This window comes from Pelodiscus sinensis, chromosome 19 (assembly GCF_049634645.1).
Source record: "Pelodiscus sinensis isolate JC-2024 chromosome 19, ASM4963464v1, whole genome shotgun sequence".
NCBI classification, from domain to species: Eukaryota; Metazoa; Chordata; order Testudines; family Trionychidae; genus Pelodiscus; species Pelodiscus sinensis.
Window position 1 is genome coordinate 5,821,364 of NC_134729.1, and position 18,063 is coordinate 5,839,426.

The 18,063-nt window shown below is 44.6% G+C and overlaps 1 protein-coding gene across 1 annotated transcript in view; it reads right to left on the reverse strand.

Moving 5' to 3' along the window:
- The window catches only part of SCN8A (sodium voltage-gated channel alpha subunit 8), a 128,814-nt gene that overhangs the window by 76,019 nt on the left and 34,732 nt on the right, over positions 1-18,063 (reverse strand). The window contains exon 3 of the mRNA XM_025188719.2: positions 3,185-3,303. Coding sequence (XP_025044504.2) covers positions 3,185-3,303 — 119 coding nt within the window. The remainder of the gene's footprint in view (positions 1-3,184; positions 3,304-18,063) is intronic.

Below are 18,063 nucleotides of genomic sequence, written 5' to 3' on the forward strand. Positions count from 1 at the left end.
GGTAGGAGGATAGCAAGCCAGTGGGAGCTGTGATCATCTGTCCCTACAGAGGCACAGGTAAATATAATGGCAGCGGCCCACCAGGGGTTAACCCAGGACAACCACAGTCGTTTTATTGCCCACCTCAATCTAGACTGACCTCCTGCTCCTGTAAATAAAACCGAATCCCTACCTCATACTTCATAACAATTTAAATTCATCCTCTAAGTGAATCATCCCCCAAGACAATCCATCTACATTCAGGAATAGCAAAGCAATGTGCTGGTAAATGTAGTAAGTGAGCAGCACTGTATTAAAATACTTGCTAGAAACCTGGCTAGGATTTCATTTTGGGGGTTTTCCAACTGCATGAAACATGGGGTGCATTTGATAAGATATGCATTAACTGCAAAGTGAATCCTACAGGACAGGTAGAGTCTAGTATCTTAAGGAACCTTTTTCTCTTTCTCCCTTCCCCCTCTCCCGCATCCTGATTTTGTGTATTCAGCTGAAGGAGGCAAGTACGCCCATCAGCCGCATGAGTCCCCTGATAGGACTGCTCACTCTTGCAGGGGCACTCAACTGCATGGGCGAAACATGAACAAGTCTCAAATACATCAGTCAAAAACTGAAAGGTGCTTTTGTCAAAGGCAGCACATGGTTTTCATAGTTTTTCTCCCACAAGAAATGGGAAAAAATCCCTATTGCTCTTAAACTAAAAGACCATGAGATGTCCCCTTTCAAACTCTATCCTGTATAATATGATTTAGACAACTTGCAACACTGCCAAAGTAACACGAACTCCTAATACACACAAGGTGGGATTTTCGGAAATGGGTTGGCATTAACTTAATTCTGCTTCAAAGTCAACAGAAAAATATCCATTGTCTTCAAGAGGGACAGAGTTACCCCTCGATTTCAAATGTTGATGCACTTTTGAGAATCCCATGTTGTAACAATTTTAACAAGACCATTCTAAGATTAACAGCCTTTGGACAGAACCTAAAAATAACCACAAGAATTCCATTTGCAATGTCAGCATGTCAAGGCCTTGTATTTTCTAAGGATTCCCTTATACTTCATTTCTTCTTAAAAGTAAAGGGTTACCTGAGGCTGGATGCATGTGTTATATTCAAGGGAACTGAATTAAAGACGAAACACTGGTTATCACTTAAGTACAAATTTCATCAAAGTGAAACATGACATCTGACTATTTTCTCTATACAGGCAGTCCCCGGGTTACATGGATCCGACTTACATCGGATCCCTACTTACAAACAGGGTGAGGCAACCCCGCACTAGCTGCTTCCCCCCAGCAGACCAGGGAGATGCGAAGCTAGCGCCTTGCCTCCCCTCCCCCCCAGCAGACCAGGGAGACGCAGAGCGGCTTTTCTCAGCAGACACCTCAGCTTGAGAATAAAGGACTGAGGGAAGTGAGGTGTGGGAGACTAAAACTGAGCTCTGGAGAAATGTTTGGCTAGAGTTTCCCCTACAATATGTACCAGTTCCGACTTACATACAAATTCAACTTAAGAACAAACCTACAGTCCCTATCTTGTACGTAACCCGGGTACTGCCTGTATATGCTTCCAAACCACCAGTCCTCTCTCTCTCACACACACAAACACACACTCCTTAACATATTTTAGACACAAACCTTAAATCTGATCATTTCTTTTGTAAATGTTTATATTTATTTTATATTTATATGTAAATGCATTTTTTGTATTTTAAAAATGCTGTTGCCACCAAAAGGAAATGTGTAAGTAAACAGACAGCCTCTTCCTAATAGTCTGATCCTTGTTTGGATTCAGGGTCACATACGTAGGGTTTGAAGACCAAAATAAGCATGTCTTACTCTTTACTTTTAAGAGTGTTTCAGGAGCAATATAGCTGCAGCAGATAGAACTAGATTCTATTGTGTCTCTGACATCAACAGCATTGTTAACTAAGGATATGTCTACATTACATAGTTTTTTTCAGAAAAACGGCTGTTTTTCCCAAAAAAGTCAGTTACATCCACACTGCAATCGCGTTCTTCCGAAAGAAAACTGAAAGAACAGAGGGGGTTTTCTCTTTCGGAAAAATGTGCGTGTGAGCGGGGAAGAGTGATTTCTTTCGAAAGAAGAAGAAAGAGGAAAAAACATAGGTGCCCTGGTGACCACTCCATCCATAATAATCACAGCTTACATGCGAAATAGTGTCCATTCAGTGTGGACACTATCTTTCGAACAAGCTTTTGCAGTGTGGGTGCTCTCTTTCAGAAGACTTTTTTTTGGAAGATCTCTTTTGGAAAACCTTCTTCTGAAAAAATCCTGCAGTCTAGACATAGCCTAAGAGCCTGACCCAAAGCCATTTGGAAGTGTCTTCATCAGCTTCAGTTAGAATTAGGCCAGGCTTCAGAACTACCTGCAAAATCTTTGTTTCAAAATGATCAGATGCAGACCCCTCAATTGCACCTTAGCCCATCTATGGGAGAAAGGTTTACCAGAATCAATACATAACCTAGCAAAAATCCAGTTCAATTCCCAGATCAAGTTGCTAGCCCTAGCAGCTGGAAAAGACACATCACTTCATTTGCAAACCAAGCCGATCTGATATGGATGCTTTTGAGAGATCACAGACCTGGGACTCTACAAGATCTATTTTACAAACCCTTTGCAGAGTAGAAAACTAGGAATTGCCAGACTGGATAGACACACCTCATTCAGTATCTTCTCTCTTGACTCTTACAACAAAAGCATCAGATGCATCAGAGAAAGTGGATCATTATGGAATAAACTTGCATATTGAGGGAGGTTTGAGAGACACCAACAGACTTAGAGAGGACTAGGGACATAATTGTAAGTAAAGCACAGTTGGCTGCATATTTGGCTCAATCTGTTGAATGGTTTCACCAGCTAGATAAACTTTTACTCCTCTTCTTGTGAAGCACAGCCATAGACAATTACTGTTCCCAGATTTACTGGTCCTTGGGTCCTGTGAGAACGGATGTATTGCAGTCCTTTGTAAATTACATGTTACTGGATGTGTCATGCCTATAGGAACTACAATTACTTATTCATAAATGAAATAATTACTACTGTATACACCGGGAGCCCAATCCATTGGGATCCCTTCACTCACGTGAGTGTTGGATCATTGATTTTTGCAAGCAGTAAAACAGCAGCAGCGCAGAAGTCAATTATTAATTTAAAAAGGATATGAGTGTATCAAAATTTTAATAGCTATTCTCCTAAGCAGATTAAAAGGACTTAAAATGTACAAGGCAGGTGTGGCACTAAATCGGAAGAGTGTTTTCCCTCTGTTTAGTACTACAAAGGTCTGCAGGGAAAGAGAAAGAGAAAAAGAGTTACTGTGTGAAAAACTGAAGTATGAAACATACGTACCAGAAAAAACAGTACAACTTTCAAGACAAGAATTTAAAAGTCACTTAAGAATTACATTTCCTGGTGTTTTAAGAAGATTCTCACTCATGGTGGAATGTGCATTCCATAGTATCATTCTTATTGGTATTACTATACAATCTGAAGGCCAAAGATCAGAGCCCTGTCCAAACAGAAGCTTAGCAGAATCTAATCAGCCAAGTCAGAGTAGAAGAAAGGAAATATTACTCTCCCCACCTTATGAAGGGGGGGAACCATGACCCAGAGAGGTTAAGTGACTTGCCCAAGGTCATGCAGGAAGTCAGTGACAGGGCCTGCAGCTGAACCCAGAGCTGAAGCGGTAGGTCAGCACTTTAACCTAAGTTCATCCTTCATTTCAAATACAGCAGACACGGGGTTTCTCAGATCTGTCACTCCCTCCCAGCTCTGCTAATTACATTGCCACCCTGCATCAGTTTGTGGCAAGAGCACGTTTCATCACCTGCAAAGGAGGAGGAAAAAAGTCACATAAGCAGAAAAAAAAAATCCTGAAGCCAAGCCTGGCAGAACTGAGCACAGCCAGGTGACCAGCTGCTCCCCAAGAGCTCTGAGCATACTGCATAATGCCGCACACACCTGAGCCATGCCCATGTATATCCATTGCCTCCCCCTTCGTTAGATTTATTTGGAAGTGCCAAGCAGGGCTTCTCTCCTTGAGTTTACAAAAGCGGTGTAATAAACTGAGTAAATACCCACTGGTTCATTCTACTCAACCTCATCTCCCAAAACACAAAGCCACCATTTTATTACCCTACCAGAGTCTCTGAGACCTCCTTCATTAGGCAAATCCTGCATAGAATGAGAGAATCCTAGGGTAGGAAGAGACCTCAGGAGGTCATTGAGTCCAGCCCCCTGCTACAACTGGAGAGAAAGAGAGAACCTACAAAACCTCCTCTGTCAAACCAATCTTTCCCTCCCTCCTATGCTCCTGCCAGAGAATGTACATGGCCTCCCTCACCAGACATTCCCCTCCCCCCATTCAGGAGGCTCTCCTTGTCAGACTCTCTCCTCCCTCTCTTACACATGTGGCCTCCTGCATCCCAGAGTCCCACCTGGAGTTGAGAACCCCTTATTCTCTGCATTCTGCTTCCTTGAAAAGTAAGGAACAAAGCTCAACTGGTCTGAAAGTTACGGAACCAGGCCCACCCAAGTAGAACAGGAATAGGCAATAAGAGGTCCACATGCTAATGGGGTTCACCAGGTGGACCCTCCCACACTTTATGTATCTGTGCATCTGCAGGTATGGCCACTTGCAGCTCCCATTGGTTGCAGATAGCCATTCCCAGCCAATGGGAGCTGCAGGAAGTGGTGTCCTGGTTTGTGCCCCTTCCCACAACTGCCATTGGCTGGGAGCAGCAATCCGCAGCCAATGGAAGCTACAAGAGGCAATGCCTGCAGACACAAGTAAATAAAGTGCCAGCAGCCCACTAGGGGATAATTCTGGTGAACCACCTCCGTCTTATTGCCCATCCCTGACATAAAGCATGCTCCTCCCCTGTAATGAGGAAAAACACCTCATGTAAACTATTTAAGGTGCACTACCCATCAGTCCTGTGCATGGGGTGAGAACATTCAGGAGTTCCACTGCTTGTCCCTTCTGTCACAACAAGGGCCAGAGCAAGAATAGCATGTTATAAGGCAGCAGCGTGACTGCAGCCAGCATCAAGTAAGAATGTTTCAGGACTCAGGTATCCTTGTTTTACTCAATTCACAATGGGCCACTCAAAAAAGTCTGTAGCACACACATCTAGGAAGGAACCAGCTCCACAGCTAAAAGGCTTACAGAAGGAGCAGGATATAGAAAAGGGGGAATTTCCAACTAAATAAATGAGGGGGGTCCCATATGAGAGTTATGCTAAACCAGGGGTGAGGAACCTTTTTTGGGTCGGGAGCCACTGACCCACAGAAAAATCAGTCGAGGCCCACACACAAAATATGGCACCTGCCTGAGAAGCACAAAGATACTCCTCACATTCCCCTCACACACCAGAGCCTAGGGGGGCCTCGCCTCGTAGGTTCTGTGTGCTCCAGCCCTGGTGGGGCAGCCAGGGATGGGGATGGAGCAACAGCACAGGCTCCCCAATGCGGAGGGGTTAGGGGGAACCATCAGCCTCGGGGGTTGAATCCAGGCAAGCTGGGGGCCACATCCGGCCCCCAGGCCTGAGGTACCCCACCCATGTTCAAACAGATAAACCACAACTGGCCCCCTTGGCGATACCTCAGCAGAGAAGCCTGCCTCAGACTAATTTTGAGGCTTCCCTGTAGTGTAGACGTGCTCTTTCAAAATAAACTATTTCAGAAAAAATAATCCAAAATAGCTTATTTCGAAATAAGCGTGCTGTGTAGACGTATCCTCAGAGAGGTAACAGCTAAGCCTGGTGGTTTTAGTTCAAGTAAGCAGTCCAGGATAAGAGGTAGCGGTACCTCCTGGGGGTCAAATTGTTTGAGTGCACACCAGAGAGAGAACCTTTTCCATTTTTCGAGGTAGGCAGCCCTTGTTGTAGATTGTCTACTGCTGAGAAGAACATGTTTTTCTGCTTCTGAACAGTTCTCGCCTCATTTTGGAAGCACTGAGACAAAATTTCTGGGGATGTAGATGCAAGATTCTGCTGCTGTTTTGCAACAAGAGATCAGGATGTTGTGGACGTGGGTGGGGAAGAGACAATGCAAGGCAAGAGAGGTAAGGGAACCAAGTCTATCTGGGCCATGTCAAGGTGATGAGAATAACATGTGCATTGTCTGTGCAAATTTTCTGGATCACTCAGGTAATGCACAAAATAGTGCTGAGCTCCATGGGATTAGGAAGGCATCCCTGAGAGATCCCGCAGCTTGTTCTCCTCCCGCCCCCGCCTCCCAGAACAGAAGAGAGGGATTGTGTGGTTCTTGTGAGATGCAAAGAGGTCTATTTGTGGCTGACCCCATTTGTGGAAAGTGACAGTCAAGACACTAGGATGTAGCTCTCACTCTTGGTCAACTGAGGAGTAGCGACTGAGTGCATCTGCTATGGTGTTGTATATTCATGCTGTAAGGGTCACATTGTGATGGATGCACCAGTTCCATAGCTTCCATACTTAAGGATTGGGGTCAGACACCACCCTGCCTGTTGCTGTGAAACCTACATGTCATACTGTTGAGTTTGTGTATGATTTTGTTGCGTACATGGGGGCAGAAATGCTTACACACCTTTTGTGCTGCTCTGATGTGAAGTCATGTCTCTGTAAGTGTCCATCTGCCCTGTGCTGTATGTTGTCCGGTGAGTGCCCGAGCCCAAAAGTGAAGTATCAATGGTGATGTGTACCAGCTGGGTCTCCTGATGGAAAGGGATTCCAGACAGGATATTTGATGGGATTGTTCACCACTGTAGGGAGGATAGCACGTTGCTCAGTACTGTGACCTGTCTGCTTAGAGAGCATATCAGAGGAGTAGCCATGTTAGTCTGAATCTGCAAAAGCGACAAGAAGTCCTGTGGCACCTTATAGACTATTCGTGGGCTTGTGCTCCAATAAATCCGTTAGTCTATAAGGTGCCATAGGGCTCCTTATCGCTTTTGCTTAGAGAGAGTGTCTTGTGGGTATGTATACCGTTGTGAGTCGTCTCCGTAGACATTGCATGTGGAGTCTGGCATATTTGATGATATAAGTGGTTGCTGCCATATGTCCCATGACTTGAAGGCAGGTCAATATCAAAGTATGGGGGCTGAAGGTTACAATACATATAAGGGTATGACTACACTACCCTCCTAGTTCGAACTAGGAGGGTAATGTAGGCATACCGCACTTGCAAATGAAGCCTGGGATTTGAATTTCCCGGGCTTCATTTGCATAAGCGGGGAGCCGCCATTTTTAAATCCCCGCTGGTTCGAACCCCGTGCAGCGCGGCTACACGGGGCACAAACTAGGTAGTTCGAACTAGGCTTCCTAGTTCGAACTACCGTTACTCCTCATTTCACGAGGAGTAACGGTAGTTCGAACTAGGAAGCCTAGTTCGAACTACCTAGTTCGTGCCCTGTGTAGCCGCGCTGCATGGGGTTCGAACCAGCGGGGTTTTAAAAATGGCGGCGCCCCGCTTATGCAAACGAAGCCCGGGAAATTCAAATCCTGGGCTTCATTTGCAAGTGCGGTATGCCTACATTACCCCGCTAGTTTGAACTAGCGGGGTAGTGTAGACATACCCTAAGTTTGATTAGGGTGAAGTTATTATTCCCCTTTATTCGGCATTGGTGAGGCCACATCTGGAGTATTGCATTCAGTTCTGGGCCCCCCCCCCCACTATAGAAAGGATGTGGACACATTGGAGAGGGTCCAGAAGAGAGCTACCAAAATGATTAAGAGGCTGAAGCACATGATCTATGAGGAGATGCTGAGGGATCTGGGCTTATTTAGTCTGCAGATGAGAAGAGTGACGGGGGATTTGATAGCAGCCTTCAACTTCCTGAAGGGAGGTTCCAAAAAGGATGGAGAGAGGCTGTTGTCAGTAGTGACAGATGGCAGAACAAGGAGCAATGGGTCTCACGTTACAGTGGGGGAGGTCTAGGTTGGATATTAGGAAAAATTATTTCCCTAGGAGGGTGGTGAAGCACTGGAATGGGTTCCCTAAAGAGGTGGTGGAATCTCCATCCATAGAGATTTTTAAGTCCCAGCTTGACAAAGCCCTGGATAAAATGATTGAGTTGGGGTTGGTCCTGCTTTGGGCAGGGGGCTGGACTCGATGACCTCCTATGGTCTCTTCCAGCCTTAGGATTCTCTGAAAGCCATCCAACTTCTATATGTGGACCAGGTCTTAGAGCTTTAGGATTATCTCTCACTACAGTCGACAGCAAGATTATTATTGGCTTCAGCAGGAGTTGGGTAAGGCCATTGTGTGTGAACAGTTTTACTCTCACATGCTGGCACAAAGACTCTCCCCCCAAAGACAACAGAAACTCTCCCTTCTAAACAGCCTCATTCACACCTATACTGGGAATCCATCCTCCTCTTAAGCTGTGTGGGCAAGTGACATTTATGATGCATTGATCTGTCCAGATGTTGGAGAATTTCTTCTCCATTTTCCTGGAGCAGGTTAGGCAGTAGCTCAAGCTATTAACAATTTATATGGGTAAAGGCCTAGGGGAATTGTATACCCAAATCCTGGAGGAAGTAGGACAGGGGAAAGCCATAAGGGTAAGGTTTATACAGAAAACTAGAAAGCTCCAGTAATTAACAACAAAGAAGGGAGGATCTTGCCAACTTCAGAAGAGAAGCTGCTAGTCTGACTTCAGTTATGGGGGGAAGAGATATTGGAAGCACTGATTGAGAACAAGATTACAACACATTCAGAAATGTATAATTAATTGAGGAACAGTCCACAGGGACTCGCCAAGCAGAGATCACACGCCACATCCTTGCTAATATTCTTTTAAGATGTGATTGCCTTGGTAGATAAGTGGAAACGGGGAGGGGAGGGAGAGAGGGGAAAAAAACAAATGGATCATGATTTGGAGTTCAGTAAGTCATATAAGGCCACAATGTGAGTGATTGATTCACAAAGTCAGATTGCAGAAAGTAAGGTGCAGGATTGAAGGCAGACAGAATGACTGAAACATATGAGCCACAGACTGAAGGGGGTGGAGGGCATTAAGGATGAATGCAAACGGATACAACTCCACATAGAGAGAGAAAAAGTAAGGTCTAAAATGGATCAGTATGGCTAACGTAGGAATTGCCATGTCAGATCAGATCAATAACCCATCTAAATCCAGTAAATCTCTGGCAGTGACTGATACTAAATGCTAAACTTACCTTACATGCACACTCGTATGACTGAGGGGGATTATTTCAAAACCATTTAAATTTGCTTTTCTTACTTAATAAATCTGGGTGGCAGCAAATAAAGAATAGGGAAAAAATAAAAGCACTTTGGCTTAGCATTCTTGGTTAATAGCTGTGCTATTCACTGTACCAGTAGTGAGTTGTACACTCTAGTGCAAGTCAAATATAATCTAGAAATTATAGCTAAAAGAAAGAACAGAACAAATCAGGAGAAGAAAGAAGAAGGAAATTTTCCCATGCAATTGTTAACCATGCTACACATGAGGACAAATAAAACAGGGTTGTACCATTCAACTCAAGCCAAAAACTGGATCTATGTCCCCCTACATCACTTTCCAGGCTGTTCTTCCAGCACCAGTTGAGACTATCTTGTCTCTGCCACAAGAAGGGATAGTTTGTTTCATGTAAACATCCCCAGGATTCTTGGATTAAGCAGATTTCTCCTCCACACAAGCCATATGGCCCTTTGGCTTCAGACCAGCCCGCAATGCACTCAATGAAGTACAGCCATAGTCCCTTATCATAGAATCATAAGAGCTGGAAGAGACCTCAGGAGTCCTCATCAAGTCCATCTCTCTGCCCAAGGCAGGACCAATCCCAAGGCTCCTCGATGCCATATTAAGCAGATGAACATTTTTAACCACTGGCAATGAGCCCAAGCTACAGATTTTAGATGCTCAGATCCACAGTGGCTTTGCTCTGTCTTCTCTCTTCAGCGTGTTTGTTGTCAGTCATGATTTGCATGTACACAGCATTTTATCAGGGCACAAGCTAAGACAACCCATCACATGAAAAAGCGGACAATCCAACCCAAAGAATGTAAAATATCTCTATCACCATCAAACCATCACTATGAGAATCACGTGTGTACAACTGGAGAGGTGTGTCTAGAACACCAGTCCTTCAATAGCAAAACTCTCTGGCCGCTGCCATCCCGGTGAAAGAAATGGAACGACCTGTATGCATTGAAGAGTTTAGACTCTTATGCGCCACATCCTCCTACATGTACCATAAGAAATCTTTCCTGATGCTTGACAGATTAAATGCTTCAGAACCCATGCATTAGAATGAAACTTACCCCTACAGGGGTCAGCACAAGGCCTATAAACTGCCTAAGACCCCCCTAAATAAAGGTCAGGGCCTTAAGTTCTGACACACTTCTTGCTGAGGAAAACTACCTTATAGGAATGGTAAAGCAGGGAATGGTAATCACATGTCCATTCCAATGTAGGGGTGCATGGGCACACATGCATGCAAGCCAGAAGATTTTTGCGTAGCAGAAGTTGCCAAGTCAGCCTATGCACCCACTGAAGTGGTGCCAATATGATACTCAATATACAGCCTTGCTGACATGCCAACACCCCAGTTCCTTCTTGCCAGCTACTCTGACAGAGGAGTAGGAAGGTGGGTAAGAATTGGAATGGACATGAACAGCACATCTCGAAGAACAACTTACGAAAGGTGAGTAACAGTTGTCTCTTCTTCCAGTGCTTGTTCATGTGCATTCCAATCACAAGCTAAGCTTTGGCCAGTGGGGTTGTAGCCATGAGCTGATTGGAGTACAGCCCTGCCAAAGGCCGTGCCATCTCTTGCATGCTGGGTAATGTCGTAATCTGCAGAGAACATGTGGATGGAAGACCAAGTCGCTGTTCAACATATCTCACGAATTGGGACATGAGCTAGAAAAGCTGTGGAAGAGGAATGAGTACCTGTAGAATGTGAAGTGATTGCTGGTGGAGAAATCTGTGCCAGGCTACAACACTCGCGGATGAAGGAGGATATCCAGGAGGAAATTTGTCGAGAGGAGACAGACTGGCCTTCCATCCTATCAGCAACAGCTACAAATAACTGGATCAATTTTCTAAACGATCAAAAAGCCAACACCCCACATACATCCAGTCTCTGCTCTCGAGTCCTGAAAGGTGGCTTGGGGATAAAATATTGGGAGGAATATGTCCTGGTTGATGTGGTATTGGAACTCCACCTTTGGAAGAAAAACAGGCCGAGGTCTCAACTGCACCTTGTCCTTAAAGAATACAGTGCACGGAGGGTCCAAGGTCAGGGCCCTAAGTTCTGACACACTTGCTGCCAAGGAAAGCTACTTTATAGGAACAATAAAGTAGGGAACACGTGGCTAGCGACTCAAAGGGAGGACCTTTGAGTCTCGAGAGGACTAGGTTAAGATCCCATGGAGAATCATAGAGTCCTAGAACTGGAAGGGATCTCAAGAGATCATCGAGTCCAGTCCTCTGCCCTCACAGCAGGACCAAGCACCATCTAGATCATCTCTGATAGACATCTGTTATATTTAAGAGTTAGATAGACATCTATCTGCTCTTAAATATCTCCAGTGATTCTACAACGTCTGTAGGCAATTTATTTCAGTGTTTAACTACCCTGATAGGCAGGAAATTTTTCCTAATGCCCAACCTAAACATCCCTTGCTGAAATTTAAGCCTATTGCTTCTTGTTCTATCATCAGTGGTTAAGGAGAACAATCTTTCTCCCTCTTCCTTGTAACACTGTTGAATCATTTTTGTTTCACTTGCCTGGACCCTCTCCAACTCCCCACATCTTTTTTGAAATGTGGTGCTTGTTGAGTATGATCATCTTCCATGGGAGTTGTGGACTCTCAGGTGACTGATGAACCCCAAGTTCTACAACAGCGAGGACAGACGTTTCCAAGTACAACAGGAGGCAGTTGACCATGATTAGAAGCCAGTCTCCCTTTCCTCTTGGGCCTCTTCTCTTCTTCAGCTTGTCAGCAGACAAATTCAAAATGCAGGGAACCATCGCATAGGACTTGTCTCCAGTTTGAGCAATCCTGGGCGAGTGTCTCCCAAGTGTCAACATCAAAACTGGACTTACGTTATCCTTTAGCAAGTCCTTAAAACACTTCCGTTGTCCTCCCACGTTATGGTATCATTCTTTCAGCTGAGAAAACAGAACCTGTTTCAGGAGGTGATGGTCCAGCATCCAAAAAATGTGACCAGTTCAGTGAAGTTGCTGACGGATGATCATTGTCCTGATACCAGTGATCCTTGCCTCTTCCGGAACACGGATGTTAGTGTGCCTGTCTTCCCATTTGATCTTCAAGATCTTGCGGAGGCAGCATTAGTGATACCTCTCAAGGACTTTCAAGTGATGTCTGTGGGTTGTCCAGGTTTCAGACCCATACAACAGTGTTGGGAGAATGACGGCTTGAAAGACAAGAAGTTTGGTGTCTGTTCGAATGTTGTGATCTTCAAAAACCCTGTGCCAGATACGAGCAAAGCCATGCTGGCCCAGCTCAGACAATGTTGGATTTTTACATCAATATCTGTCTTGGACGAAAGACAACTTCCAACGTAGAGAAAATGATCAACATTCTCCAGTGCAGGGCAAAAATCTTCCAGCTTCCATGCATACACACCTACACTGGAATGCACATAAAAAAGCAGTCAAAGAACTTCCTCCTCAGTATTTAAGCCATCCTTTGACCCAGCCATTAGCCTCACAAGAGCACAGCACAAGAGAATCCAGATGGGCCCTCTACCAAAAGAACTGTTGTTTCCCAGCAAGAATTTCTCTTAAGGAATTTGCCATTTCACTGGTGCAACAACATATTATAACTCCTTTGGCTAAATTAGACCATAGAGCGGTAAACTAGTTGAAAGGGAAATCAAAATTGGATTGCGGTTTGGTCCCTCAGGAAAAATATCCGTAAGTACAACAGCTAATGAATGTGCATCTCCCAGCAAAAGGCCCTTTAAAAGTACTTTGGATGACTCTTTACAAATCGCAGCATCAAGTATTAATAAATGGCTTCTCCTGGCATATCAGAGTTCTGAAAGGCCATTTTTCTCATTTCTAAGTAGCAGAAGGCGGAAGGGAGGACTCAGGTTGGGGATACAACTCCTCCCCTCTGCTAAGAACCTGCCCTCCACACCACAAACAACTTTCAAAGAGTTTTACACCATTCTTTTTCTTCTCTTTTCTTGCTATACCACCTAGGGCCAGGAGACCCAGCACAAAAAGTTCACAGTGAGCAGAGAGGCAATGGGGCAGGAATTACAATCTAGAGGCAGCATTCCAGCCTACATGACTACTGATAGTAATTCTATCCATTGCCATACCTGCCTACTTTGCAAAGGACCAGCCCATTCAGCTACAATCTGATGGACTTGTCATTCTTCTATCCGGGCCTTTGATGTTCTACATTCCCCTAACCTCTTCAACAAGATCCAGTGGATTTCACTGCATAATCAAGTGTTGGGACTGGGTTCTCCTCAGCACAGGGCTTCTAACATAACATTTAACTCTTAACCACACAGATCTTTTTTAAGCAATGGAAAGGGCTCCGATTAGATGGTTGATAAAGGCATTTAAGCACCTGGACAGATTGACTGATAAATAATAGTGGTTTTTTGTTTGTGGCTCTCCAAAGCACTTGAAAGATATGGCTAAATTTTATAACCTTGATGGGAAACCGAGGGTACGTCTAGACTACCGCGTTTTGTCGACGGAAGTTTTGTCGACAGATACTGTCGACAAAACTTCCGTCGACAAAGAGCATCCAGACACATTGAGTTCTGTCGACAAAGCAAGCTGCTTTGTCGACAGAACTCCGTAGTCTAGACGCAATGTTACAGGCAATAACACCTTCTGTCGACAGAGTTCTGTCGACAGAAGGTGTTATGCTTCGTAAAATGAGGTATACCAGCGTCAACAAAACTGCTGAGTTCTGTCGACGTTATGTCGACAGAACTCAGCGGTAGTGTAGACGCTGGTATAGTTTTGTCGACAAAAGTCCACTTTTGTCGACAAAACTAGGTAGTCTAGACACACCCCAAGTCACAGAGACAAGGGGACTCACCTAAGCACTGCGAGGCAGTACAACTGTCCTCTGTCCAGGTTTTCACACAATGGTTCCCAATCTGCGAAGATGCTCAGCACAATCTGCCAGCTACCCAGTTTTTGTGACTCAGGGTTAGTGGCTAATCATCCTGCTGCACACCCCAGTTTTTTGTGCCTCAAAATGTGGCAACTTTATGAGTCAAGGCCAGAACTCAGACTGTTTTTCAGATAGCACCATAGCCAGGCATTCTGCTTTACAACTGGTGATTCCAGAACCAAGCAGTTTGGGTGCGTCTACACGGCACCTAAAATTCGAAAAAAGAGACACAATTTGCACTATGCAAATTGCGTAGCTTATTTCGAGTCTATTTAGAAATAGCTTATTTTGTCCACACAGCGCCAAATTCTGAAATAAAGCGTTATTTCGAGCTATCCATTACTCATCAGAGAATGAGGTTTTCAGGGATGGCGAAATAGTGCATCCTCTATATTTTGAAATAGCAGACGCGTTCAAAAGACGCGGAGTAGCTATTTCGGGATACGTATCCCGAAATAACTTTGCTGTGTAGATGTACCCCTAATGATCTGCATTAATATAAAAAAGAAGCCTGTTTCATCATTAGCTTGCACCATGGGCACTCATTTATAGCAGTATAAAATGCTATCTAATTAGAATCACTTCATATTGATGAAAAAACACTGCACAAGATACACAGCAAGAGAGTCCAGGGCCTCAGTTTTCTCAGCTCCCCACCTTCTCTTTATCCAGGAAACCACACTGGATCAGCCCGTGCTCTTGCCCCAAAGGGCGCTGGAACCCAGCAGGACTGATTTGGAATTAGCTTAGCACTTTACCTAAACTCCCTTTGGCTACGTCTATACTGCTTCCTTTTTGCTCAAGAGCCATTCTTCCTCATTTTTTCAGGAAGAACAGCTCTTGTGTAAGGGGGGGGGGGCTTTGCGCAAAAAGGAGCCATCTACACAGCTCCTTTTATTGCAAAAGCCTCTTGTGCAAAACCAGCCCCTAATTAATGATGCAAATGAAGCACAGCAATATGCTTATCCATGCTTCATTTGCATAGTTTTGCACAAGAAGGAAGCAGTATAGATATAGCCTTTGTGACTTTAATTTTGGGGGAACTGCAAGGTCTGGATCTTTCCACACACTTCATACTTGCTGTGTACTCCATCCTAAAGCAAGTTCCAACTCATATTCCCAGGAGATTCTCACTGATGTGTCAGATGAAGCTTCTACCAGGCAATGTCTACACTACAGAGTTTTTTTCGGAAAAATGGCCATTTAAAAAAAAAAAACTTGAATTATGTCCACACTGCAATTGCGTTCTTTCAAAAGAAAATTGAAAGAACAGAGGAGGTTTTCCGACATTGGTAAACATCTTTCTATGAGAAAGAAGCCTTTTTCCTTCGGAAAAAGGCGTGTGTGAACGGGGAAGTTCTTTCGAAAGAAGAGGAAAGAGGAAAAAGCACAGGCGCCTTGGTGGCCACTCCGTCCATAGTAATCACAATTTACATGCAAGATAGACGTTATCTTTCGAAAAAGCAGATCGCTTTTTCAATGCGCTTCGGCAGTGTGGACACTCTCTTTCGGAAGAAGTTTTTTTTGGAAGATCTCTTTGGAAAAGCTTCTTCCAAAAGAAGCCTGCAGTCTAGACATAGCCCCACTCTGGGTATAACAAGGATTCCAGCAAAGCAGCTTTTTAAGATTCCCTTTACATCCACTCATGCACAGACCCTATTACTGACTCCAAATCTCTCATCTTCCGACAACAGGAAGGACCCATCATGTGGTGACAGTCACTTCAGTTCCAAAACACTCGCCTTCACTACTTAAGCTTAGGGAAATCTCCTTTTGTTAGTAACAGCAGCAGGTCCTGGTCTTCCTACTTGTCCTCCCTATCACACATATGCTCCTCTAATTCTTGCTAGGATAGGTAGCCATGTAACTCGATTTCCACGCTCAGTCAATAAACATCCCAACCCAATGGAGAAATCTGGCTGTAAATGTGCATTTTCTTTTCAAGAGGATTGATCTTGGAGTCATTGTGGATAGTTCTCTGAAAACACCCACTCAACATGCAGCAGCAGTCAAAAAAGCAAATAGAATGTTAGGAATCATTAAAAAAGGGATAAAGAATAAGACAGAGAATATCTTATTTCCGCTATATAAAACCATGGTACGCCCTCATTTTGAATACTGCATACAGATGTGGTCGCCTCATATCAAAAAAAGATATATTGGCATTGAGAAAGGTTCAGAAAAGGGCAACTAAAATGATTAGGGGTTTGGAATGGATCCCATATGAAGAGAGATTAAAAAGACTTGGACTTTTCAGCTTAGAAAAGGGGACAGTAAGGGGGTATATGATAGAGGTTTATAAAACCATGACTGGTGTGGAAAAAGTGAATAAGGAAAAGTTATTTACTTATTCCCACAATATAAGAACAAGGGATCACCAAATGCAATTAATAGGCAGAAGATTTAAAACAAACAAAAGGAAGTTTTTCTTCCCTCAGTGCACAGTCAACCTGTGAATCTCCTTGCCAGAGGATGTTGTGAAGACTAGGACTTTAACAGGCTTAAAAAAACAGCTAGATAGATTCATGGAGGTTAGGTCCATCAATGAGTATTAGCCAGAATGGGTAGGAATGGTGTCCCTAACCTCTGTCTGGAAATGGATAACAGGAGAGGGATCACATGTGGATTACCTCTGGGGCATCTGGTATTGGCCACTGTCGGCAGACAGGATACTGGGCTAGATAGATCTTTTGTCTGACCCAGTATAACCGTCCTTATGATCCAGCAAGAGTTGTTTTTTGTTTGCTAACCTGGGAATGGGTATTTTTCTGCGGGAGGCAAGTGAGATTTAGTCTATTTTTTGTGCTTTCTACAAAACCCGGATTAAACAATGGAAAAAAACCACAAGGGGGGCGGGGTAGTGGCATGGAGTTCACTCCTCACTGCTGGCCTGCCTCTTTGTAGCTCCCCTGAGGGTTAGCTCAGTTTCTAGGTGCTATTGCAATAGCAGGGATATAATTGCTACATGAACAACCATGTCTCACGAACAGCTAGACAAAAGGCATATATGACCTCGTGTCCCATCAAGCCCACTCCTAAAGCAGGCTGGAAAGAAGCAACCAGCCTAGATTAATTGGGCACCCTCTCCCACCCTCTGCTGTGATTAGAGAAGATTATGAGACGATGCAAAAACTAGTCCAGGACCTGGATTCTTCTTCCCAAATGATAGTGCATCAGAGGGTCGCTCAGTGGAAACACATTAAACATGTCAGCCCTGGGAAGGCATGTTTCTTTGTGTAAGCGGGGGAATGGTCCCGCTATTGTGGGGAACTTTCCTGGCTTCTATACACCCCGGTGAAATGAACCAGCGAAAGGATCTGAGTCCCCGCTCCCACTTCCTTTACCCCACGGCTCCCTGATCCTGAGGGCTCCCCCTCCGCTCTCCTGAGTAGCAGAGCCCTTGAAACCCCAACAAGGCTGGGCCCAGGTTTCCTGGGGCTTAATCCCTGACCTTGTAGTCACTAGGGGCAGGAGTTAGGGTGTCCCCACTCCAAGGTGCTCTCTTTACACTGCAGGCCTTCTTGGCCCAGTGATCACTTCATAAGGTTCAAAGCAAATACAATTTATTAAACAACAACGGATTAAAGAGAAAAGAATAAGAAAAAAAATGAGAATGGTTAAATGAGAACACACAGCTCTGCTCTGTAACACAGGGACATCAAAACAGCAGCCTGCAGAGTATAAGGACAGTCCACAGTCTCTTTCTTAGAGGCCCTGGATATGCTGCAGGGGGGGGCTACAGGCTGGACACGCTAGCTCTGGTAGTGACCACACAGCCTCAAGCTCAAAGTGGCCAGACCCCTCTCCCAGTCCAGAGCCTTTCCCCACATTTTGCTGGTCCCAGGTGCTCACCACATCCAGCTGCAGGCTGTGCTGCTTGGCCAGTTCCAGCTCCTTGTGTTGCTTCTCTGTTCCTTTT